This window comes from Medicago truncatula, chromosome 2, assembly GCF_003473485.1.
Source record: "Medicago truncatula cultivar Jemalong A17 chromosome 2, MtrunA17r5.0-ANR, whole genome shotgun sequence".
NCBI classification, from domain to species: Eukaryota; Viridiplantae; Streptophyta; class Magnoliopsida; order Fabales; family Fabaceae; genus Medicago; species Medicago truncatula.
Window position 1 is genome coordinate 33,402,348 of NC_053043.1, and position 26,104 is coordinate 33,428,451.

Consider the following 26,104-nt stretch of genomic DNA (forward strand, 5'->3'; position numbering starts at 1 on the left):
TTTTCAAATTCTTGTTACTTCCATGATCAGACGGACGAAGAGTACTTATGTGAGAGGTTTTAGCATATACAGGCTCAGGTACAAGATCAAGTTTACTGGTGGCAAAGAATAGTGCTGTCCAACTTGCAGGCAATGATGTTGATGAGCTTTTGATGCCCATAAAATATTTGAAGAGATTTAAGTAAAAAAAAAGAAGAAAGGGGAATGTTTAACGTTCTTAACATCTTAAGGCATTGGTACGAAGAGCAATAGCAATCAAACGTAGCAACTACTAATAATCAGGTATGCATACCGGTCTTTCCGTAAAAAAAAAGGTATGCATACCAGTCTTAACATCTTTATTTCTAGCACTAGGAAAAGCTTGAAGATATTATGCATTTTAATTGAAATATTTTTTAGTCGTTTTTAATTTGAATATTGGATCTTGTATAATTGCCTTACGTTTTTTTAGAATTACAAGTCAAAATTATTGGTAATGTATATCCAATCTCTAATGCAAATCATATAGTGACTTCCTAAGTCGTGTATGTTATGCATTAATAGATTAGAAGGGTGAAAGAGGTATTATCCCCTTGTGCATGCGTGGCTAAAATGTTTAAGTGGTGGTAAATGTATTTTATAGAATTAAAGACCATTAGTTTAGACTCTCATTTTAAAGTATTGACTTATTAATTTTGTTGATAGAGGTACTTAAAACTTGATATTTATATAGATTAACATTCATCGCATCCTCACTGCATTTAGTATGAATACATAGATTCACATAAATTTCAGTACACAATGTATTGGGTTGTAAAGAAATCGCAACCGCCATTGAATGTCTTAAAAAGCAAGCCTAATTAAAGGCAGAAGGATGATACAAGAAATTGAGCATATACAAGAAATTGTTTTAAATCCTCTATTTAACATTCAGATCCACATTCTGATCCATGCAGGCAAATGATGATGCCTCTTTCACCCTTCAATTCTGTTAATGACATAAGAAACACAGCTTAAGGAGTTAGAATTGACATTAAAAAATTCCAAAAAGGATTATAAAAGATCTAGAATTAAAAATAAAAACTGGCTAAGAAGTACTTGATATATATAAAGAAGACTTCTATCAATAACTGCTTGTTTTGCTTGTTCGTTGCTCTTTTTATCAATTCGAATTGCCCAATTGTTTGACTTCAAGTTTATTAAATTTTTAGGGGCATCGAGAGCTCATCAATTCATTGTCAGGAGCAAACTTCAAGTAAAACAAGCTTAAGGCTATGTAAAGAAAAAGTAGAATATACTAAACACAGAACAAAAATGGAAGCATGTCATAAAGTTGATTCATATTTAATAGCAAATACAACAGCAACCTTCACAGCTGATCAATTTCCCACGACTTCAAGAGGATAGATTACATGACTTCCCACGAACATAGCAAAATTTATTCATATTTACTCACTTTCAATATATTTAAACTGGATTTCAAAATTTAAATCATGTCCATCAATGATTCAGAATATCTACCATTTGACATTACAGTATATTTAAACCAAGATTCAGATGCTACGTGTGACATAGATGTATTGCAGTGGTAGATTCAAGATCATTCGAAAATTTATTTAAAATATTAATTGATATTATTTTTTTACATACCATGGAGGCTGGAGACTGATCTTGGTTGGCTGAAGGCAGTGATGGACTGCGCGATGGGCTGAGCGGCCGAAGGTTGCGGCGTGGATGCTGGTTGAGAGTGCTGCGCTTCCGGCGGTGAATTACTGGTGCTTCATTGATTATTTGCAGAGCAGGAGAGAGAGGCTGTCATATTTTGAAATCTCAGCACAGTTACAAAGACGAAAAAATGGTGAAATTTTTTACAATTATCTTAAAACTGCAGAAGGAGTACAAAATGAAAACTATCCTATATGTGATCTTTAAAACTCATGGAGTGTAGCTTCACCCACTCAATTGAAAATTTGTGATAAAAAATTATATTGACATGCTTACGAAAAAAATATCAGATATATATCTAAAGAAATTCCGAAAAGTAAATTTGTGCAAAAAGAGAAGGTGCAGGTTCTGTAAAATAACATCATAACACTGAAAACATTTCCTTACATTTGACTGAAATACTTTTTCAATTAGATCAAATTAAATTCGGAAACTATAACGCAATTCGAAATATTAACGAAACATTGTGAGTACAAATTAGAATGATTCAAAATTAATAGTTTATGTTAACTTTTAGTTGACATAAAATGCATGCCACAAATTATTTACCGCAGAAACTTACGCCATCATCTTCGACTTCACTTGCATCATTAGTGTTCGTAATGAAAGATTCGTAACACAATGGAATGTTGAGATCGAAATCTCGAACGACATTCCCAGAACCAGATTCGCAGGGAATAGAAGATTCGGCACATAGTGGAATGTTTAGATCGAAATGTCTGACTCTGACGACATTTCCTGAACCAATGCCGTTTCTTCTGCTTCTTCTTTCATACACTTGATGAAAGTCTCTAGCATCCCTTTCCATATCCCCAGATGGATCCATTCTGAAATATTCTCAAGTGATGAACAATATAAGGGATTGTGTTGATGCATAAATAAAAATAAAATGAGATAGTAGAATGAGATTAGACTAAGGTAAAATAAATCAAAAGCTCCAATGGCATTATAACATTAAATACAATTAACACGAAATCTGCATTTACAAAATTCCTTTTAAATTAAACACACAAAAAACTCTCCTTTCCGTATGCATAAGCAGTAAACACCAATCCATATTTAAAAAAGCAGAAAAGATTGAATAATAAACAGAAGTTGTGTTCTTTATAATCAGGCATCATATTTAAACATTTCTAGATTCCCAAAAAACCAATCAGCATTGCAACTCCGATTTCTTGAATGAACAATCGAGTTGCAACAGATATCCAAAAACAGAGCACACTGGTTAAAGAATAAAATTATTGATAACAAAAAACAATTGGATAGAAAATTGAACTACACTGAACATACTTGAATACTCGTGACTGAAATGAACTTAGAGAAATGTTGCAGATAAATGAAATGAATGAGGTTGAGAAAGCGAAGGTGTGTATATATATAATCTGAGATGAGATGGGATATAAGAAGAAGAATCTCAGCAATTGCATGTAACAGGTGGTGCAGTGTATTGTAAGTAACGTCACTTAACTACATTTTTTGTTGTTATCCATAAAGTAACTTAAAACATGGAATAAAAGAAGGAAAAGAAATTGAACCTAGCTTTCTTTCGCGTTTCCATCCGCTCCTTTTCCAGAGGTTCAAAACATGCATTAGAGTTGGATAAACAAGCAAAAATTTTAGTCATATTTTCGTAAGTAAATTTTTGTTTTCATCATATACCAGGAACCTTGTGTTCTTCTTTTCTTCCATTTTAAAAAAAATACTAATTACCTAAGTTACTCGGTGTATTTCTCGTGTCTTAATAGCCTCGGTATGAATACCGCCGAGATGAACCTATTGTATTATGGGTGAGTTGTGCAATTATGCGGATAATTCCTTAGTCTAGTGACGTAGTCACGCCTCATTTTTCAGTTTACATTTTATTGTTTTGTAGTTTGTGATCATTCGGTCATCCGCGAAAAATAGTTTTCTCTTAAATTAACTTAAAACATGGAACAAAAGAAGGAAAAGAAATTGCAACTAGCCTTCTTTCGTGTTTCCATCCTCACCTTTTCCAGAAACTTCGAAACATACATTAGAGTAGGATTAACAAACAAAAATATGAGTCATGTTTTCATATTGTTGTATTGTTCATTCAAGTATCTTCAAGAAGAGGTTTGTCAGTTGTCACACACATTTTTTATGAAAGGGAAACTTTAATTGCACTTCAAATGGAAGGGAATTAATGTGGAAGATCTCTATACTTAAAATATAAGAGGGGTGCTTAAGAGAAATGATATTTGTAGAACCATTTTTGTACAACTTTTGTACAACTTTCTCTATTATACTCACATTATCTTCTTATTCTCTCTCTTCCTTTTTCTCTCCATTGTTTTTGACCAATGAAAAGAAAGCACAACAAGGTTGTCCCGAAAGTTGTAGCAAAGAAGTTGTTCAAATATCATTACTCTTATTATTAAAGAATAATTTAGTAATTTTGTTATTTGTTAATTGAAAAGAACAATAATGTTTTTATTTTATGAGAACAAAAGGTTACTTCCGCTCACTCACCTTTTCCATCGAAATTTTCTACCCACATATTCCACACACTTTATTGTCTGCCTGGATTTTAGAAAGCAAAGAAGAATATAATTCCTACTTTTATTTTTTATTTTTTTTAAAACAAAGTATAATTAAATACGTTTCAGGAGTGAATTGCTTTTTTAGTATTTATACGTTGATTTTATTAAAAAAAAAAAACTGTTGTAGTTAACCGTTGCGGTTCGAATAAGGCTAAAATTGAAGTAAAGTTTAGGAAAAGAAGGACATAAAACATAACCAGTGTCCTGGCAACAAACATCCTTAAAAAAATGTTTGCAACAACAAAAAATAATTATAATAGCAAATTACAATAATACCCACCCATTAAAAAGTGTTTATTCAAGATACAAGGAGTTTTTAGTAAAATGCAAGTGGAAGTAACCTTGCTCAGTTACTCCTTCATGTTTTTGGGTGGGAGTAAGTTAGCAACCCCATATATATATAAGATTCTGGGCTGAATTTTCATTATCCCAATTATACTCGCAAACAATTTTTTCTATAATAATGATTGTTGTTTTTTTTTTGACAAAATAATAATGATTGTTGTTGATTTCATTAAAAAAATAAAATTTTAAATTATTTCTTTTGTTATATAATTGGTGGCATTGAAATAAATAAATCAGGTTAGTTTAGTTTGTTATAATTTGAAAGCAACAATAATTTATATTTATACTTTTAATCAAAATTTTATAAAAAAAAATAAAAAAAAAACCGTTCATTATTATTAAACTTTAGCGTAATAAAAAGAGCGGTTTTATAAGTCTTATAACTATTCTCAAACTTTCACATTTATTAAAAAAAATTACATATCAACTTTTTTTTTTTTTTGTAGAGGGCATAAACACTCTTTTGTAATATATAATTGGAAAACATAAATTTACTCTCGCTTAGGTGAATGCTAATGAGTGCCTTTAAACATTAGTTTAAGAACTAAAAGAAGCCTTGTTAGTGTAGATTTGTTGGTAGCTCCATGAACATTGGTACGCAGAGGTAATAGTTTGAATTATAGATTCTTTATTTCTTCACCTTTATAATGAGTGAGTCTAGCTATTAGAATATCTAAATTTATAATGCGTGAGTCTAGCTATTGGACTATTTGACAAAAAAAATATTTAAAGAAATATGTTTGTATAAAAAAGTTGGGTATTTATAAAATGAACAAAAGTAATAACAAAAGTAACAACAAAAGTAACATATTTTCTCTTTTAAAAAAAGTACGGTAACAAATTTCCTTGAATAAATTCCTATTAACAAATATATTTTTGAAAACTATTATTATTTTTTTGACCAAATTAAAACTATTATTTTTTTGAAGAGGCTACCAAATTAAAACTATTATTATTAACATTTGTAAATTTTGCAAATGAATCCTATAATAATTAAAAGTACTTCCCTTAAATATAAATACAAAGTCGAATGTACTTAGTCTATATTTAAATCGAATACATCTCCTTTTTAATTATATTTAAGGTAGGACAATAATTTTTATTCCAACAATAAAGAAAGACAGATTTTGTACCAAAAATAAATAAATAAATAAAGACAGATAATTATTTATTTTTGTTGATAACAGACAGGATATTGTTGTATTCAATATTATTAGTTTTTTATTTGATAGAGAGATACATAAGTTAACTAAAATTACTGAATGCACCTGAAAGTGATAAGCACGGTTGCTGATCAGATTTTATACCAACTCATTCACCATTGTCACTTTTTTTCAAACACATATATAAATGTGTAGTTTTTTTTTTGACAAATATATAAATGTGTAGTTAACTCATTCACCATTGTCACTTTTTTTCAAAGGAAAAAATGTTTTCCTTATTTCTATTTGCATATATAAGCTAAGCAAATAACATCACAAAGCAAAAGAGATATCAACTTTTCAACTGAGTGAGGTTAAAAACATCATTTTTCTCTTGAGGGTGTTTTGATTCTCATCACTAGGAGCTCAAAAAATGTCAGATTTGAACAAGGAATTGATGCTAATCGTTCATCAATATCTTGAGGAAGAGGGTTTAATTTGAAGGAAACCATGCGCATGTAAATATCTTTTTTTTTTATTGTTTAATTTTCTTTTCAGTTTTGTTTTTTTATATATTATATTGTGATCAGTAACTTCATTAAGAGGATTTGAAGGAAACCTTGCACATGTATATTGAAATTGAAAACTGTACTTTTTTTTATGTATTTTATTGGTGTTTAGGATGGAGAAGGAAACAGGTGTATTCATCGATTTGAAGTACTTTCAAGAGAAAATCCTTGATGGAGAATTTGATGAAAGTGAGAAGTACCTCAGTGCCTTTACCAATATCACTGACAGTCAAAGCTCCATGAAAATGTTTTTTCAGATTAGGAAGCAGAAGTATTTGGAAGCCTTGGACAGGTAGTGCTCCTTTTTTTATCTTTATCTTTATCATGACATCATTATCATCTGCATGGCATCATTATCATTAGGGTTTTAAAAAGTAGACTTCGTTAAGATTGATGTCACCGTGATCCTTGATATTGTGAAGAATCACAATCAAATGCGACCTCAATCGAAGATTCATAGTGGTTTCGACAACATAAAAAATTGTTGTGTCGTGGTTTTGATCACACTCACAAAACTCTATTTAAAATCCTATTATAATCGGAGTTTTATCACTAACGATTGCCATCACAATTCTTGATATTGTTAGGAATCGTAATCAAATGTAGATTCAATCAATGTCATGTTGCGGCGGTTTTTGCAACATGAAAAACCGTTAAGTCAGTGGCGCATATTCGAATTGCATAACTCTTTTTTGAACCCAACTATAATCATCATTGTTACAATTATTTTTGTTATGACTGTCTTCTCAATTACTTGTATCCTAAACAATAAGATGCTAGTTGTACTCCTTATGCTTTTATTTAAGTATTTGTTTAAGTATATTAAAATATTTTATGGTTGATGTTTTTCTAATGTTTACATGATCTCATTTGTGCTCAGGAATGACAAAGCCATGGCCGTTGAAATTCTGGTTAAAGACTTCAAAATATTTTCAACATATAATAATGATATCTACAGTGAAATAATAAATCTGATAACCCTTGACAACTTCAGGTAATTATTTATTTTTTTGTATGATGTTGTTGACTATGGATTGACAAAGTGTTCAAATTTGTTGCATTTAGTTTTAACTATTGATTTGGTTTAAATACAGGGAGAATGTAAAATTATCACATTACAAAGATGTTAAATCAATTAGAATCGCATTGATGGAAGAGCTCAAGAATATGATTGACAATAACCCCATATTGAAAAATAAGATTATGCTTCCTTCGTTGCGGTCGTTGCGATTGCGATTCATGATTAATCATGGGTTAATTATTTTTATTAAATTTAGAACAACAACCTTGACTCAAAAGTAAATGGATATAATTATTTTTATATTTGAATTTCTTAATTTTTTTAATTATCAACACTAGTAAATATATTTTTTGTACATATGTGATGAAATATCATTGAACAATTTATCTCTCATACTATTATATACCTGATTTTTCAGAAATAAAATTTTCAATATTTGAGTGAGTGGGGGCACTTGCCCCCACTTTACTATACATAAGGTGGTTGTTGTATCTCTTAATTATTCGTTTAGGGTTGAAGATTATAACATGTGTTTAAATTTTTAGATATGATTGATTATTCCCTTCACAAAGTTCTTTAACTATTTACAGATTAATGCAATTAATAATTTTTTTTTGTTAATGCCACTTATATAATTTGTAGCTTCATTAATCATGTTTATCTTGGCTAACTTTTGTAAATGTTTTCTATCCAGTTTGAATTGGCAGTATCCAAAGCCAAATCCCGAAAGCACAACTTTGTTGATCGACCATACTTCTCCTTTGCCTCAACAAGGATTTCACATGCCTCCTATGCTTCCTGCTGCAGATGCTTCTGTATGAACTTAGTTTTGCTATTTGTTTTCATGTTCATCAATAAAATAATTATTTCATGTTGTTTATATTGGATTGTTGCATATCCACTTATTATTACTTAATTTTGTGCAGCCACTTCCCCCAGCCTCTGCATGGGTGGTGAACGGAAATCCTTCCTCATCTTCACAATCGCCTGCTACACTTGCAGCTTCCTCAGTGCCAGGTCCTTCAAGTCGAGGTATATTTTTGTCAGTTTTTTGCAGAATAAAGTTTAATGGAAAATTGGAGATACATGGTAGATGTCAAATTGTTATATGAAATTGACAGACTTTTCATTGAGGTTTAAGTTATTGACAGACTTTTCATTGAGTCTGTTTTATGAAAATGCTAATTCTAAGCTTTCTACATCTGTCCATTAATATTCAATCAATTAAAAATATCTTCTGATTAATTATGCACGGATAGAAAAACTAGGCACATTGTTTCCCTCATTTCTTGGTAATGTCAATTGAAAATGCATCTGTATCTAGCATATTTGTGTATGCATTAATGCCAATGGCTTTTCACATTATGCTATGCCTACAAACATTATACTGATGCCTGTTCTGCCATTTTTTTTAGCTAATGCTCACTTATGAATGCAACAGAAACTCGATGGACCCTAAAGTGTTTATTTCAAGGTTATTTTTGGAACCATCTGATACAAGAATATCATTTAAGTTTAGAAGAAGACAATTTCCATTGGTTGTTTCTTTTGCAATGACTATTAACAAAAGTTAAGGCCAGTCTCTTAAACACGTGGGAGTTTATTTGCCATCGCCTGGTTTTTCTTATGGTCAATTGTACGTGGCATTGTCAAGAGTTACTTCAAAAGAAGGTTTGAAGATTTTAATATCTAATGACGATGGTGAAGACGATTGTGTAACGTCTAATGTGGTTTATAGAGAGGTTTTTCGTAATCTTTCTTAATTGTCATTTTTTTTGAAGGATTAATCTGTGTCATTTGTATGATTGAACAGATTTATAGTCTTTTTTTATTTGTATGAATGATGTAATATACTATCTTTTTTTTTTTAGGGAATGTTATATACTATCTTTATACCGTCTTTTTTATTTGTATGAATGATGTAATGCACTATCTTTATTATTGTACTAATGACTTATTGCTATGAAGATTTCTACTGATTTCGATATTATTGTCAGTTTGTACAATCTATATGACCCGTGCGGCGCACGGGTCGGCGTTCTGGTTATTACTTAATTTTGTGCAGCCACTTCCCCCAGCCTCTGCATGGGTGGTGAACGGAAATCCTTCCTCATCTTCACAATCGCCTGCTACACTTGCAGCTTCCTCATTGCCAGGTCCTTCAAGTCGAGGTATATTTTGGTCAGTTTTTTGCAGAATAAAGTTTAATGGAAAATTGGAGATACATGGTAGATGTCAAATTGTTATAAATCGACATGGTCGAGAATAAATTCTTGATATTTTCACGTAAAAGTAGTTTGTAACTGCAATTTAAAATAACCGTAAAATATTGGATTCTCATTGGAAGTCACACTGACAGTGCACACTGCTTTTCCTGACAAAAGCATCAAGAAGTAGGCAATGCTAATTCCATGACTTGAACCTATGAACTTCATTGTTCTATATAATGGATAAAATAGCTTAAACACTATTACAATCTTTCTATTTTCAATTATTGGGATGTTTGTTTGTGTGTCAACTCCTTTGTCGAATTCACTGAATACTCCACTTGTAGGCTCTATTTCAAAGCTTTCATTTACATTGAATACTCCGCTTGCACCGATGGATTACCAAAGTAATGACCGTGTTCAACAATTAAGACCATTGCTAGCTGCAGAATCGGTTGAAAAGGTACTTGAACATTAGTTTTGCATGTTTCTTTTCTTTTTATTTGTACTAGCATTACTCTATTGGCACCTCTTTACAGGCTGGACAGGTCGCATCTACCGTTACACCACAACCATCACCTAGGTTGTTTGATGAAATTCCCAGAACTGTTGTTTGGGAATTAAATCAGGGATCAACTGTGAAGAGCATGGAGTTTCATCCTACAAATCATTCTATACTAGCTGGTAGGTTAAAATAGACATCATGTTTTTATATTACATACAAAAACTTAATTAGTCCTTTTAATTAATAACCTAGAATATTAATAGAAATTGAAACAGTTGGTTGTGAAAATGGGGAGATTTCACTTTGGGAAGCAAGGATGAAAGAAAAGCTGATATCAAAATCTTTCAATATATGGAATCTTTCTAATTGTTCCGTCAAATTTCAGGTCATGCATATCTGTTCAAAGATACTCTTTAAAATTTAAATTTAGTACTATAAATAAAATAGATTTTGTCAAGTATTAAATGATGAATGCACTGCTAATAAATTATTGCAAGAAAATATTTTGTTTAATAACATGGTCTTTTATACAGACTGAAAATCCGAAAGAATTGTCTGTCATTCGTATAACATGGAGCCCGGATGCTAGTTACATTGGTAAATAACATGCTAATTCTTTTATTTTATTTTTGTTGCTTGATTACTGGTTTATAATATATTACCCTTCTTTTCAGGGGTTGCTTTCAAAAACATTTAATTCATTTGTATGCCTATCAAGTTTCTAATGGCCTACAACAGCATTTGGAGGTATGTTCAGATCAAATTTTGATATGAATCAAATACTTTTTTTTTTTAATTCCTAACTAATATAATGTCCTTGTTTGATTACAGATTAATGCTCATGATGGTGGTGTTAATGACTTGGCATTTTCATTTCCAAAAAATCAGCTATGTGTCGTAAGTTGTGGAGATGATAAGTTAATTAAGGTGACAGGGAAGTTTCCTAGTCTATAATAAATTGTAATATATGAATGTTTCTTTAAATATTAATATTGGAATAGTGATAAATATAGGTATGAGATTTGAATGGAGAGAAAATATTTAGCTTTGAAGGTCATGTAGCTCCAGTTTGTTTGGTTGTTCCTCACTCAAAGCGAAATATCCTGGTTAAATTCTTCAATTTTTTTTTATTTGATTATGAGGCATCTTTCAATGTTAATTTTTTTTTCATTACATTTGATCAACAACATGATTGTTTTGATTTTCAATATACATGACAATCGAATATGGTGTTGTTAATGCTTGACATTGTTGTTATGACATCATATTCTTGCAGTTCTTATTCTCTACATCAATTGACGGAAAAATTAGAGTCTGGCTGTTTGAGAACAAGAGCCTCATGGTGGAATACGACACGCCCGGAAAGTGTAGCACTACACCGATCTGTAGTTCTGATGGAACTAGGTAAGAAAATTAGGAATAATCAAGATTATACTTTTTATTTTTGTTTTAACACTATTTATGTTTTTATGTGAGTTGTAATTTTATCTCTTTGATGTTTAGATTGTTTTCGTGTGGGACAACTACGGAGGGAGATTGTTTCCTAGCTGAGTGGGATGAAGATGATGGTGTAGTAAAAAGAACTTATTCTGGGTTGAGAACCAAATATGTTGGCATGGTGCAATTCGACACTGCAAAGAGTCGATATTTGGCTGTTGGTGCAGATAACCAAATTAAGTTTTGGGATGTGGACATTATTAATGTTCTGATTAGTACAGATGCTGATGGTGGTCTTTCTGTGAGTATAGTCCTTTTACTTTCCATATTTTTATACATTTTTGTGAAAACTATGTGACATGGTTGATGCGTAATGCGATATTTTGATTAGTTGTTAAACGCCATGCTGTTCAATAAATGAATAAGGTATGTGGTGGATCTTCATGGTTGCCAACATTATGTAAGTTCAATAAGTCAATCCAAACAGACTCAAAATATATTCTTCATGGTTTTATTACTTAATTTTGGTTTCTTCGTCATCAAGGAATAAGGTATGTGGTGGATCTTCATGGTTGCCAACATGAATCCATTCGATAGTAAAGACAAACACATTGACGATTATTTGATAATTTTTTTTTTCTTTTCTGAATATATTAGCATGTATTTGACATACAAATTCTGCATTTTTTTAATCAAACTATGAATCTACCAGACGGTTTTGTCCCTGACAAATTGAATTGGAGCTCTTCTGTTGATGGAGCTAAGAATGGACAACAACTTGCTTTATACTCCTCTCAGTGCTAGACGGCTCCCCCTAACTTTGTGCTTTCTTTGCTTCTTAGAGATAGCATAGACCTTTCTTTCTCTAGATATATATTGGACTGATTTCTATCAAGGTTCAGGCATCTCCTGCATTTATATCATTTTACTTGATAAAAAAAAATATTGCTATAATTATATATTTGATTTTTGTTTTCTGAACTGTTATGTTGTCATGTTAAATTCGTGATTGAAATATGGTTACGATGTGTTTCGGAATATTTAAGTAAAGGAGAGTAAAAACCATGGAAATTAGAAGTATAATTGATGTTTTAAGATGTAAAAAGTGTGACTTATAAAATTTGGATATGATATATGTTACAGACGAAAAACCTTGACTAAGTCTAATAAGGCTTTGTTGATTGTTAATATAATTAGCATCGATTTATCATTTTTCGTATGTTTTTCTTTGAGTTGAAGTTGTAAAGCACAAATACGAAAACCAGATAAAGAAGAAAAGCGGTTATTCTCCTTTTGTTCGTGATTTTGCAATTGACAACAAATAAATGAATTATAGGGAACGATATTAGTAAACTTGATATATTAATTGTTGAAAAGCGGCTATGATCTTCTTTTAGCATGAACAAGATATATAATTGTCGGTCCCCGTGAACATAACTCAGTTGACAGGGACATATGATGTTTACTTTAGTGCCGAAAGGCTTTTCTTAGACACAATATTTTAACTGCGTATAAAAATACATCATTTATTAGTTATAACTTATAATTGCTGATGTTATTGAAAGAGAGAAAAAAATTTATAAAACAAAACCGTGTCCAAACCATAAATAGATACAGTGTTAAACATAAGAAATGTTTCCACATAACATTTCTCTACGTATACATATAGTATGTAGTGCATGTATGTGTCAAAAGGTCTATTTAGTTATTGAGTAATAATATTTGAACAACTTTTTTGCTACAACTTTCGGGACAACCTTGTTGTGCTTTCTTTTCATTGGTCAAAAACAATGGAGAGAGAATAAGAAGATAATGTGAGTATCATAGAGAAAGTTGTACAAAAATGGTTGTACAAATATCATTTCTCATATAATAATAACTAACTCAAAAGTCAAAAGTGTGTAATTGAGTTTTTTGTAAAAAAAAAAAAAAAAAAGACTTCTGGAATGGTGTTTAGATCAACTTCTGCATCACAGTCTGCTAAAGCTAACTTGAAAACTTCTGCGAAGTCCTGTGAATTAAACCTCTCGGTGATTTTAGGGAAATTCGGGATTAGACAGTTTCTGTCTTTCTGAATAGAAAAGCCAATAGATTTTTAAACATCAGTCTTAGATATGATCAGCATTCCACCTAGAAGTTCTGCAATCATGGGTTACCCATATTCCACTCCTTGATTTGTGACACCTTGACTTTCAAGCTTTTGAACTATCTTACTTTGATGAAATAGCTCTGATTATAACCTTGTGTAAGGTGCATGTTTGAGCTGCTTCTTCAATGAGTTATCTATAGAAGTACATAAATATTTGAATATGTACCCAACAAGATTAACTCGATTTCCTTTGTGTATATGTAGTTACATTGCTCTTTGAATCCATCTTGGTTGATCAGTGCTTCCTACACTAGAAAAATGCATTGAATGAAAAATTTGAACAAAATTCTTTCCATGTTATGCATGTTGGTCGATCAGTGCACTATTTTCTCTTTAATTAGCATTAATTCCCTTTCTAAAGTTCTCATAGATCTGCTGCAGGGAGATTTTACTGATTGACCAGTTGATGATTCTTGGAAAGACATGATTTAGGAGTTTGGTGACCTAGAGGTTGGATTTTGAATGAGGTTGTTCTTTTGTGAGGGTTAATTACGCAAAAGTGAAGTGAGAAAGAATGAACTAAACTTTGATAATGATTTTGAATAACTTTTCTCCTTCAAAAGGTTTAAGAGAAGTAAATGCAATAATGACAGATAAGAATATTAATGACAAGTGAGGTGAGAAATTGCAGTATTCGATACATAATTTCCTATAGATATTTCAGAAATCAAGATACATGTCATACAAGACTTCTTTCTTTAATGTCATATAGGTAGTCCAGTTGTCAATGATCTACATGAGAGGTTTTTCCACTTAGAGAAATCATATTTGTACAACAATTTTGCTACAACTTTTTGACAACTTTTTCTCTCATACTCACATGATGTTATTATCCTCTCTCTTCCTTTTTCTCTCTCCAATGTTTTTGACCAATCAAAAAAGAGGAAAACAAAGTTATCATTAAATGGATGTACAAATATCATTGCTCTTCCACTTATGTGACATGCCAGGTTTAGTTTTTAGCCTCTTCAGGGTTTTTGGTTTTTTTTTTTTTTTTTAAGAATTATGACAACAAGTCATATTACGTTACTCTTAGCATATTTTTCAGTCATTTTCAGTAGGTTTTAGCATAAAAAATGAGGAATATTAGAACGATTTTCTATGATTTCAGGACTTTTGTAATGTTTTGTATATTTGGGTCTGTAATTATAATTTTCCCGAAACATAGAAATTTTAGAGGGTTTTTGTATTAATTCACGAAGAAATCATGCAAATCGGTAAATCAAGAACATCTGAAGAATTGTCAAGACTTTGGGAAGACCAAGAATAAAGATTCAAGAGACTTCACAAAGGGAGGAATTATGTTGCCAGGTTCCGAGACAAGTCATTTGAAGACGAAGACCTAAATACGACAAAAATCAGAGAAACTGGGCCCGTGGAGAAGCAACCATGCGCCTTGGGCAAGGTATATTCGTCGTGGGCATTTTAAATGTCGAGGGCGCAGGTGTTATTTTATGCGTTTTTGCAGGTTTAGCCCGCGCTTTTAGCCCATACCAGTTAGAAACTTTCACTATAAATACTAGCCTTCCTCATTCAGAATTACTCGTTCAGAACTGTGACAGTACAAGTGGAAGGCAACTTTGGAACTTTGGGAGAGTTTCTATCTTCTCCTTGATTTTCTAGGGTATGTTTTTATATTTAGTAACTTGTGTTTAGTTACCATGTGTAACCAAATCTTTTTAGGTTAGAGTTCTAAGATAAACCTCTGTTTACTTTTGTTGGATATTTATTTAATATAATGTCATTTATATTTTATTTATTTTTTGTTCGCTATTAAGTTCCTGATTTAGTGATTTATTTCGAAGGAGCGTACCCTAGATTAGGGACTTCGGTTGTGACAGGGCCTAACATTGTTATTACTATCTTGCTTCTTATATCATATTATATTTATAGCTAGCATTATACTTGTAACTATCTGTCTAGGAAGTAAGTAGTTATTAACTAGCGAAAGATACCGAAAGAGAGTTGACCCTAGTAGTAAGTACTTATGAGGTGACATTACTAAGACTGAGTGGTAACTCTGCTGAACCTAGGATGTAATTGATTACTAATTATGGAAACAAGCGTCTCCTGGGAATAAACCTTTATCGAACCATTCTCTTAAAACCCTTAGTAAAGTATACGAGATAGGGTTGCCCATTTGTAGAACTACTAAGAGTGGAGAGAGAGTGTTCTATGAGTGTCCTAAGATTCATAGATGGTTCGACCTAATAGAACCTTGGCCTTCATTGCCTTGGGAAAAACTGGAATGCCAATTTAAGTTTATGATTCATAGATAGGGCTCCCCACGGAGAAACACTTGATCAGATAAACTGATTCTCCAACAACTCTTATATCTGCTTCTTCAACTCACCCAATTCTGATGCGGACATCTGATAAGGTGTCGTCGAAATGCGACTTGTTCCTTGTATCAATTAAATTGCAAACTCCACCTCTCTATCTGGCGGTATGTTGGTAATATCAATCGGGAAAACTTTTGGAAACTCTTGTACTACCGGTAAATCGCCAACTCTCTTCTCAACATATTCCTTCAACGAAGTAAACATCATAAACACACAAACTTCACCATCCAAGGACTTCTCCACTTGCCCCGTGATTAAGAAATTCTCTCCTAACTGATCCTCCCGCTTAGAGAATATCATGCTTTTGGTTAAACAATTAATGTTAACCCCAAAAGACAACATCCAATTCATTCCGAAAATTAAATCACATCCATATGCTCCAAAGGTATGCAAACCAAATCCAATGCAAAATCCACATTACCAAAATTAACATGACACTTAACACACACCAAGGAAGTCGTCACCGAGCCATTAACTGGGGTATCAGTGACCATTCCTCTCTACATAAGGGACATAACAAGAATCAAACATTTCGCGCAACCAAGAGAAATAAAAGAACGTGTCGCACCCGTATCAATAATAGCAATCAAAGGAGTAATCCACTAATTTATCATCACTCTTCAAATGGCCGAAATATCCTTAGCCTACAAATGACTAAAATACCCTTCTCACCTAAAAATCCACTAATCCTAAGTCAAATACACAAACAACCGATTAAACACATATAATAAATAAATAAAATCATCCTAACGAAAAACAGGTTGTTACAAAAATCACCTTGCAATCGTCACCGTCAGGCGATATTTTAAACTTTGATTGCACTATAAAAATAAGCAAAAACTGTATAAACAAAGTGACAGAAAAATTAAAAAGAAAACTTACCACATCCATAAGTATTTCAACTAGTTTAGTTGGACTTATCTTAATCAATGCCATGTTCCGAAAAGCTTCAATCTGCAAACCTTGTCCAAAAACTTTCATTGTGTACATTGGATTTTGGTTTCGACACAAATCAAAACTAGGTAAAGTTTAAAATTCTCCAACTTCAACCAACCTATTAATCTCCATTAATGTTGCATCAACCCGACCATATTGTTTCAAATTTTCAATATATCATCGAGAATTTCGTACCTATGTTCCTTATGTTGATGCCATAAATTGTTTTCTGGAAGTCATATTTTGCATAGTTCGTTCATAACTAAACGTGCATGATCAATGATTTTATTTTTTATCGGCGTAGAAAATATCGAGACTCCAAGAAAGTTACTTGCTCGTTGCATGTCGAGTGATGCATCGGAGTTTGGGTTGGTGCAACGTGTTTATGTTTCTCTAGAAATATCTTCAAAAAATCATTCAATAATACAAAAGATACACAAGTTAACTTAACAAACAAAATCGTTGACGGAAAAGTTGACTTAACAAATAAAATTCTTGACGGAAAATATCTTATAAATTAAAAGTCAACTTTTTTTTTTGTAGAAAAAACAAAATTAAAAAAATTAAAATTTAAAATTTTATAAGAAAATATATTTTTATATAGAAAATTTAAAATTTAAAATATATTTTTCGTCAAGTATTTTATTTGTTAAGTAAACTTTTCCGTCAACGATTTTATTTGTTAAGTCAAATTGTGTATCTTTTGTATTATTGAATGATTTTTCGAAGATACTTCTAGAGAAACATAAACACATTGCACCAATAACTTTAATTTTGTAGCCAAAGGTAGATTAAATATAATTTTTTTGAAGAGTTTTGGAACTAATACGTAATGATCGTTTCTCACATTAAGTATTCGTTTCTAACATTAAGTATTAGTTCACACCTAATACGTTCCGTGGATATTTATACCAACCAAACTCTAGGGTTAGGAATTTTAAACATTCTACCCAAACTCCGCCACATCACTCAACATGCAACGAGCAAGTAACCTTCCCGGAGTCTTAATATTTGCTACGCCAATCAACAATAAAATCATTGATCCTGCACGTTCAGCTATGAAAGAACTGTGCAAAATAGGATTTGCAGAAAACAATGTATGACATCAACATAAGGAACATAGGTACGAAATTCTCGATGATATTGAATATTTGAAACAATTTGGTTGGGTTGATGCAACATTAATGGAGATTGTTAGGTTGCTTGGAGTTGGAGAGCTTCAAACTTTACCTAGTTTTGATTTGTGTCGAAACCAAAATCCAATGTACACAATGGAAGTTTTTGGACATGGTTTGCAGATTGAAGCTTCTCAGGACATATGTCCAACTAAACTAGTTGAATTACTTATGGATGTGGTAAGTAAATGACACATTTGTCAAAAATAAAATGTCAATCTATTTAAAGATATTTTTTGAAGATAATATACGAACTCAATCTATTGAAAGATAATATACCAACTAAATTTTAAAAGGGTTTTGAAAGATTCATTCAAAATATACAGATCTTTTTTTTATATAGATCAAACACACGGTTACACACAAAACCATTGTAAAAATGCATTAATTTGAAAACATGGGGAATGATAGTGTGTTTTTCTAATGGCTATCTATGAAAAAGAATCATTGAGATAAAATGAGTTACATTTTATGCAACAGTTAGCGCTCGGACCCTGAATTCTCCACCTATTCTCTTTGAAGGGTGAATTTTTAGTCATTAAACTATTTGACAAAATAATGAGTTATATTTTTAATTACAAATATTATGTTTACAAGAAAAGTGAGCTAAATTCAAGCATAGAGACAAATCCAAAACAAATTAAAACCTTTAACAAATGTGTATTAAATGTTGGACTAAATGCAGATTTAAACTTAAAAGACAAAATCAATCACAATTGATATATGATTAGTTTTTTTTGGTTACTCCAACTACAGTCCTCCACTCTACCAACTGAGCTAAGGTCGGATCGTATTGATATATGATTAGTTGGAGTTTAATGTGATTTATAAGGGCAGAATATCCTGAAGTAAAAAAAAATATATAAAATAAAAAAAAAAAAAAAAAAGTTAGACTTATTTTTTTGAAGGAACAAGTTAGACATGTTCAAGCCAAGTAAAACAGCAACACAAATGGTTTCAATCATTTTATTTTTTTATAAACCAAGAGCAAAATGATATCAAAAAGAATAGTGTCCAACTAAGTTGGTACCCTATTCTAGTCTGTTGTCATTTGCTTGTATATATTATTAAAAAAAGGAAAAAATTACAGGAAAAACTGGAGGGACATAAAACCTGACCCTAACGGGCAAAACCAAAAACCAAAAAATAAAAATCCAAAAAATGGATTCAACCCTAAACATTTGTAACAATTAAGCTCAGGTTTAAAATTTGGCAAATGAACCGACCGTCAACACGAAATGGATCACATACCATCAACTCCCTGCAACAAAAACAGCAAGCAACGACGACTCTTTCGAGTCCATACAGCTGTGGATATCACATCATTGTAGAACATCAAAATCTTTTATGTTGCAGACACAATTTAAAACCATGGATTAAATTAGTGTCGCATTGTTGAAATTTGGGTCTAACTCATCCTTACAAAACCGGTTTGTAAGGTGAGGATTGCCTCCTCTTTATAAACTCTTCTCAAGAGTCTTATCTATCCGATGTGGGACATGGATTTTTTCCAATACACATCAAAATCATGGAAGAAACATATCAACTTGAGCAATTGAAACATTTGACCCATATTCTTTTAAAAAAAAATATAATATATGAATCAAACATTATCAATATACTTAAGGATAAATCAACCACCTTTTAAGAATCAGGTATATTAGATGAGATGAGAATTATAAACAAGGAAAAATATATATTTGACCAAAGATATTATATATTATATGGGTTTAATTTATACTATATAAAGAGGATAAAAGAGTTTTTGATTTTTCCCTTTTCAATTTTATCATTTATACATATATAAAAAAATTATAATTTTTTTGTGTTCACATTCTAGTTGTCGGGAGAAAAAGGTTCTGGTAATCCGAAATGCAACTTAGAATCATTTTTTTTAAGATAGACGAAATGACAATACCATTGAAATTTATACATCCAAGTAGAGGTGTCAGGGTTCGAACCCTAACCAAGGCCTTCTGCCTAATAATATTTCTTTCAATTTTACCCTCCTTTGCTTTTTTTTCCATCTCTTTATTATTCTTTACCAATCAAAGAACTTATATTTCTTTGTCAAAAAAAAAAAAAAGAACTTGTATTTTATAAAATAATCGGACAAAAAATTTATTTCTATAATTTTTGTCGATAAAATTTGAAAGACGAACATGATATTGTTTATAATAATGATAGTAAAAAAAATTTGTTGTAGTATAAAAATCTTTTACACATATTGAATGTATAATATTTTTACACGGTACAATAGATAAAATTTATATAAAAGAAAAACATGTTTTATTTTTTATTTTTTTGAGGGAAGGAAAACTTGTTTTAAGTTGGCTGACCTTCTTAAAAAAAAAAAAAAAAAATGTTGGCTGACCTAGCGCATGGAAGCCATTTGGATCTTTTCTTGAATTTTCATCCCATTTTAACATTGGTTTAGTTATTATTTAGACTCTTAAACTATGGGATTTTAAATAGATCTTTAAACTAAAAAAAAATTGTAACCAATTCCATAGACAAATATATACTTCATTACAATATAAAAATTCTTAAATAATTTAGAATATCTTGTGAGTGCATGGAAGCCATTTGGATCCTTCCTTGAATTTTAAACAATTAATTTAGTAGATAGTGAACCTTTGTTTTTAGTCTCCAGGCAATGTGGTAAACATCAGACGAGACTCACACACAACACTACGAAATCTCGAGTTTAAATTTGAATGAAGATGTCTAACCTATTAATATTTACGTTGTTAGTTGACTAAAGTCTTATGTACAACTTTTTTTTTCAATTTTTAATGAATGAAAAAGAGATATGTGATAATTTTGTAACATATTTTTAAACTAAAAATAATTATAATCATATCTCTAAACATATTTGCTTTTTGTGATAGTCATTGTGGGTTACGTGCAGTTACGAGCTTACATGGCATGCTTGTTGGTGATAATCAATGATCTATTACCAACTTCAAAAAGAGCTTATCGGTGAAGAAACTGAACGTTATCGCCGAATGATTAGGTCAGACAATCATTTCGACGAGGTCTTATACGCTTTGATGGTATTTGTCCCGCTCCACCGAATAAATGGATGAGCATGTCTGATATATGGTAACAAAGATACAAACATGTGGTTGTTCTGCTGTCCATCGTGAAAGAGCGATCGAAAATATTTTTCCACTATGCGGTGCACAATCGCATAGAAATCGAATGATGTGTCTAACTCATGTGAATGACAACCATTTTATGATGGTGTATTTGAAGAATGGTTGTCCAATTCCTCCCACTCGTGCTATGGAGATAACACCTTGACAAGACACTGAAAAATGGGATGAAAGATATGTGGCCATTAATGAACTAAATCGGGCGGCGGGTTATGAAGTAGTAGGAGTAGATGATTTGTACATTGTTGAAAACATTGATCCTGAAGAGAAGGATGTTAAGATATAGTAGGGCAGCGCCGTTCGTTGTCAGGAGCAAACTTAAAGTAACAAAATATATAAGCATGCACACCTTAAGGCGGAAATAGATCCAAGCAAGACCTTTGGAAAACTTATATAAATAATTGTTAATGTTATTTTCATACATACCGCTGCAGCTGATGACTCGTGGTCGGCCGAAGATTGTGGTGGACTGCATGTGGTAGTGGCCGTTGATAGTGTAACGAATGGTCGCGAATGGTGGCTTTCCACAACACTGCCAACAATGCGAGGTCAGTCACAAAATAGGAGTGGTGGAGGGACGGGTGGCTGTGGCTGGCGGTTTATATCGCTGCGCTTCCGACGGTGCGTGGCTGGTGCTACTGGCATTAGTTTGAGAGAATTTGTGATGAATGGGTGTGACTGGTGCCGTTCCAAAGCACTGCCAACAATGCCAGATTGGTCACAAACTTGGAATGGTGGAGGGCTACAGGTGGAGGAGTGGTCGGCTATTCATATGGTTGCGCTTCCGGCGGTGGATGACCGGTGCTGCTGGCATTAGTTGGAGAGATGGTTTGACGAATGGGCATGAATATTGGTGGCATTCCACAGCACTGCCAGTGCCAACAATGCGAGATTGGTTACAAACTTTGAGTGGTGGAGGAATGAATGGCAGCAGGTGGAGGCGTGGCTGGCGGTTTGTAGGGCTGCGCTTTCGACGGTGGATGACCGGTGGTAATGGCATTAGTTGGAGACCAGGAACGAGAGGCTGTGATAATTTGAAACCTCAACACAGTTATATAGAAAGAAATAAAATTAAGAAGAGATTCAAAATTAAAATTAATTTGAAACAATTTTCTGAAAGTTTAAACTAGAATGTTAACTTGCAGCTGACATATAATGCATGCCAAAAAAAAATATTTACGGCAGAAACATGAAAAGTAAAACTAAACTTACGCCATTATCTCCGACTTCACATGAGCCCTCAGATATAGGCATACAAGAATCAGAACAAAATGGAAAGTTCTAATCAAAATCTCGAACAACGTGTCCAGAATTGGTGTCTTTTCTTGTTATATACAAAGCCTCCAACATCGATTTTCATAACCCCAGATGAATCCATAATGAAGTACTATCAAATGATGAACAAAATAGGTGATTATACATAATGAAAAAAATAAATAAATGATCATGTAACTGAGTTGATAACGAGTGAAATAATTACATAGTAATCACCCATTTCAAATCTTTCGATCCATCAAAATGCAAAATCTAGTTCATGATCTTTATAAAATTAATTTCTGAAGAAAACAATCAATGTAAAAGGAAAGGTGATGATACAAAATCAACACACACAAAAAAAAAAAAAAAACACTTCGAATCCCTATGCCAGAAACAACTTCAATGTAAAAAGAAAGATCATCAAACTAGATTGTAACGTTTAAATAGAATTAACAAGAATCAGGATTTACAAAATCCGCGTTAGATTACTACAAAATAAATCAGTTGAAATAACTATAAACATGCTTAATAAAACAATCAAATAAGAAGAAGAATAAAAGAAACACTACATATGCAGATGAAATAATATCAAATAATATCAAGTATTATGAATAAACAAGAACCACCAACGCACTAAAACTAAAAACAAACCCAAATTGTATTATTAGGGCAAAGGTAACATTTGTAATTTCAATTCATAATTTCAACATTGGGGAAAAAAACCATAATTCTGTTTCATAAGAAAAACATATCATAATAACTATTCTATTCAATTTTATCCTCAACTTTATCTCCATCAATTTTTCCATCGGCATCTTCGTCTTCATCTTCATCTTTGTCAACTCCTGTAAAACTCCAAGCAAGTTCTTCACGAAGCTTTTCCTCTTCTCCCGGCAAAAACTCAGTATCCTCAATGCCAAAATACTTCCTCACATACTCCACACTCTTGTTCTCAATTCGATCAGCAATAACCTGGCTCGTAAAATCAAGAAGCTTCTTCGTATCCAAGTAATTAGCAGCAAGAAAAAGATCCTTCACCTCTTCATTGTCGAGATTCTTCACGAACTCAGCTTCGAAGGCCTTGTTGATCTCTCCAGCGACATTCTTTTCACAATACTTGATGATCAAGGGAAGTTCAGAGCTTGAAACATTGTGGAGAGGAACGGTTGTGATTTTTCCATCACTTTCGTCGACGAAGGTTTGAACCGTTCCCATCTCCTTTGCAATTGAGGGTTTGACTTTGAAAACGACGTTGTCAGAGGTTATGAGTGAGATCATTGTTTCGGAGAGGGATAGTGTGTTCATCTCTGATGAAACTTGTTGTTCTGCCATTGTCTCTGAGAGGGAGAGTGTGTTCATCTCTGATGAAAATTGTTCTGCCATTGTTTCAGAGAGAGAACGGAAAACAGAGAGAGTGAAAACAGAGAGAAAGAAAGAGGAATAGCGATTGAGAAGAAAAGGGTTAATGAGATTTTGGGGTGAAGAAGGTTTGTCTTTATAGACCAAAGATAAGTCTCTTCCTTAACAGCGAAGATTCCAAACCCCTAAATTTTTGGTTTTTTTTAGCCTCTCTTGTTTAGATTGTATTTACCCCTTTATGATATCAACTAATCAAAATGTAATATACATCGAAAACATTAAATGTCATAAATGAGTCAATTTTTTCTAAAAAGAAAAATCAAATTTAATCGTAAGGTAACTTTTAATACTTTTACTTTTTATTAAATTATAAACAGAATTACACTAGAGGTTCTTTATCTTATTTATTTGCAACACTTTGGTCTTTTATCTTTATTTTTTTCCGTTTAGGTCTTTTATCTCTCATAAAAGCACATAAACATCCTTTTTCTCATTTTTTTATTAAAAAAATACATAATGTTATTTTTTTAAATATACTTTTATTAAAAATGAAAAAAAAAAATCTACACAAATATATCTCCAAATATCATAAATTAATGTTATGTTCACCTCAAATCTTCTTTTAAACACAAAAATCAAAACCCTATGGAGAAAGAGATTTAGTTTCATCACAAAAAAAAAAAAAAAAAAAAAAAATTAGTTATATAAATTGTCACACCGTATATTATTATTATTATTATTTTCTAAAACTCAATATTCAAACCCGACATAAAAATAACCCCAAAATTGAGAGCAACTTTGCACGTCAATTTTGTTGTTTTCAGAACAATCTTAACTTTTGTAAAGCCTAACCCTTCCGCCGGTGACTAAGCCTCCACCATCCGCCTTGCAACATTTGTGAAATTAAGGTTTTGAATTTTGTGTTAAAAAGAAGATTTGAGGTGAATATAACATTAATTCACGATATTTGGAGATATATTTTAGTAGAATTTTTTATTTATTTAAAGAAGATGATGAAGATTCAAAGGAAGAAGATGAAGATGATGAACATCTTCATCATATTTCTGAATTTTTTTCATTTTTAATAAAAATATATTTTTAAAAATAAAATTATGTATTTTTTAATAAAAAAATGATAAAAAAGATGTATATGTAAAGGACCTAAACGGAAAAAAATAAAGATAAAGGATCAAAGTGTTACAAATAAATAAGATAAAGGACCCCTAATGTAATCTTGACTTAATTATATTTAGGTGTTCATTCCTAATTAATTTACACTACATGACTGGCTTAGAACAATTAAAATTTCACATCAAATTTCTTTCATCTGAATGTCCTTAAATTTATCAGTTACATTCATAAAATTTCTTCTTCCCATTTTGATTGTTCAATTATGTCGTTCCAAACTGCCGTATTTTTTAATTTTCGTGAGAATCGTCGTCGTTTGTTTGATTCAAAATATCATGAGAATTATCGTTATTTCTAGTACCACGTCAAATATGGTGATTTGATTTTTCTTTTGTTGTGATGTAGTTAATTATAACAATTGAGTAAGTCATCTGTTGTACTTTGAAGACTGTTAGCAGGTGTTGCCGTTGTGATGTTGTGGGAGTTTGCTAGCATTTTTTTCGGTTGCTGCTAACATGGTTATGTGATGAGGCTTTTGTTCTTTTGTTTGGACTTAAAGGCTTTGGCTGATAGTGAGGCAGGTCTATACGTATTAGCAGATTTTATTAGGTTGGCTGCTTAAATAAAAAAGGTCACGATACCTCACGCGGTTCTAGAAACAACGACAATTCTCACTATAATTGGAAACTGCGGTAGTTTGGAACGACAAAATTGAACAATCAAAATGGTAAGAAGAATGAAAAAGAAACAAAAATTGATCAATATGGAAGAATAAAGAAGAAGAATTTTGAATGAAGGAGATGTTTTTGTTCTCACGTTCGGGGTTTTAGAGTGGAAGAAATTTTATGAATGTAAGTGATGAATTTAAAGAGATCCAGATGGAAAAAATTTGATGTAAAATTTTATTTGTTATAAGTCTTGTAGTGTAAATTAATTAAGATTGAACACCTTAATATAATTAAATAAAAATTAAAAGTATTAAAAGTTACCTTATAATTAAGATTAATTCTCCATAAAAAAAATTAAGATTAACTCTTTTTTGGTCAAAAAAAAAAAATTAACTCTTTTCTTTATAGAAAAAAATCTACTCATTTATTTAACATTTAATG

The 26,104-nt window shown here is 31.6% G+C and overlaps 3 protein-coding genes across 3 annotated transcripts; 1 reads left to right on the forward strand and 2 right to left on the reverse strand.

Annotated features, from left to right (window-relative positions):
• Positions 1-707: 707 nt before the first annotated feature.
• Positions 708-3,048, reverse strand: LOC120578071 (uncharacterized). Its single transcript, XM_039830145.1, has 4 exons — positions 2,995-3,048; positions 2,267-2,531; positions 1,630-1,791; positions 708-967 (listed from the first exon to the last, which is right to left on the reverse strand). The coding sequence occupies exons 2-4, from the start codon at positions 2,528-2,530 to the stop codon at positions 962-964; spliced, it is 432 nt and encodes a 143-aa protein (XP_039686079.1). The 5' UTR covers position 2,531; positions 2,995-3,048; the 3' UTR covers positions 708-961.
• Positions 3,049-6,434: 3,386 nt separating this feature from the next.
• On the forward strand, positions 6,435-12,295 carry LOC11438266 (topless-related protein 2). The gene is made up of 13 exons (XM_024777063.1): positions 6,435-6,613; positions 7,202-7,315; positions 7,416-7,574; positions 8,037-8,157; positions 8,269-8,374; positions 9,421-9,513; positions 9,897-10,012; positions 10,089-10,237; positions 10,729-10,801; positions 10,886-10,951; positions 11,331-11,458; positions 11,558-11,792; positions 12,149-12,295. The coding sequence occupies exons 1-13, from the start codon at positions 6,435-6,437 to the stop codon at positions 12,293-12,295; spliced, it is 1,686 nt and encodes a 561-aa protein (XP_024632831.1).
• Positions 12,296-23,273: 10,978 nt separating this feature from the next.
• LOC11446057 (SKP1-like protein 14) lies at positions 23,274-23,891 on the reverse strand. Its single transcript, XM_003596014.1, has one exon. It carries the CDS (start codon positions 23,889-23,891, stop codon positions 23,274-23,276), a length of 618 nt encoding a protein of 205 aa, XP_003596062.1.
• Positions 23,892-26,104: the final 2,213 nt, after the last annotated feature.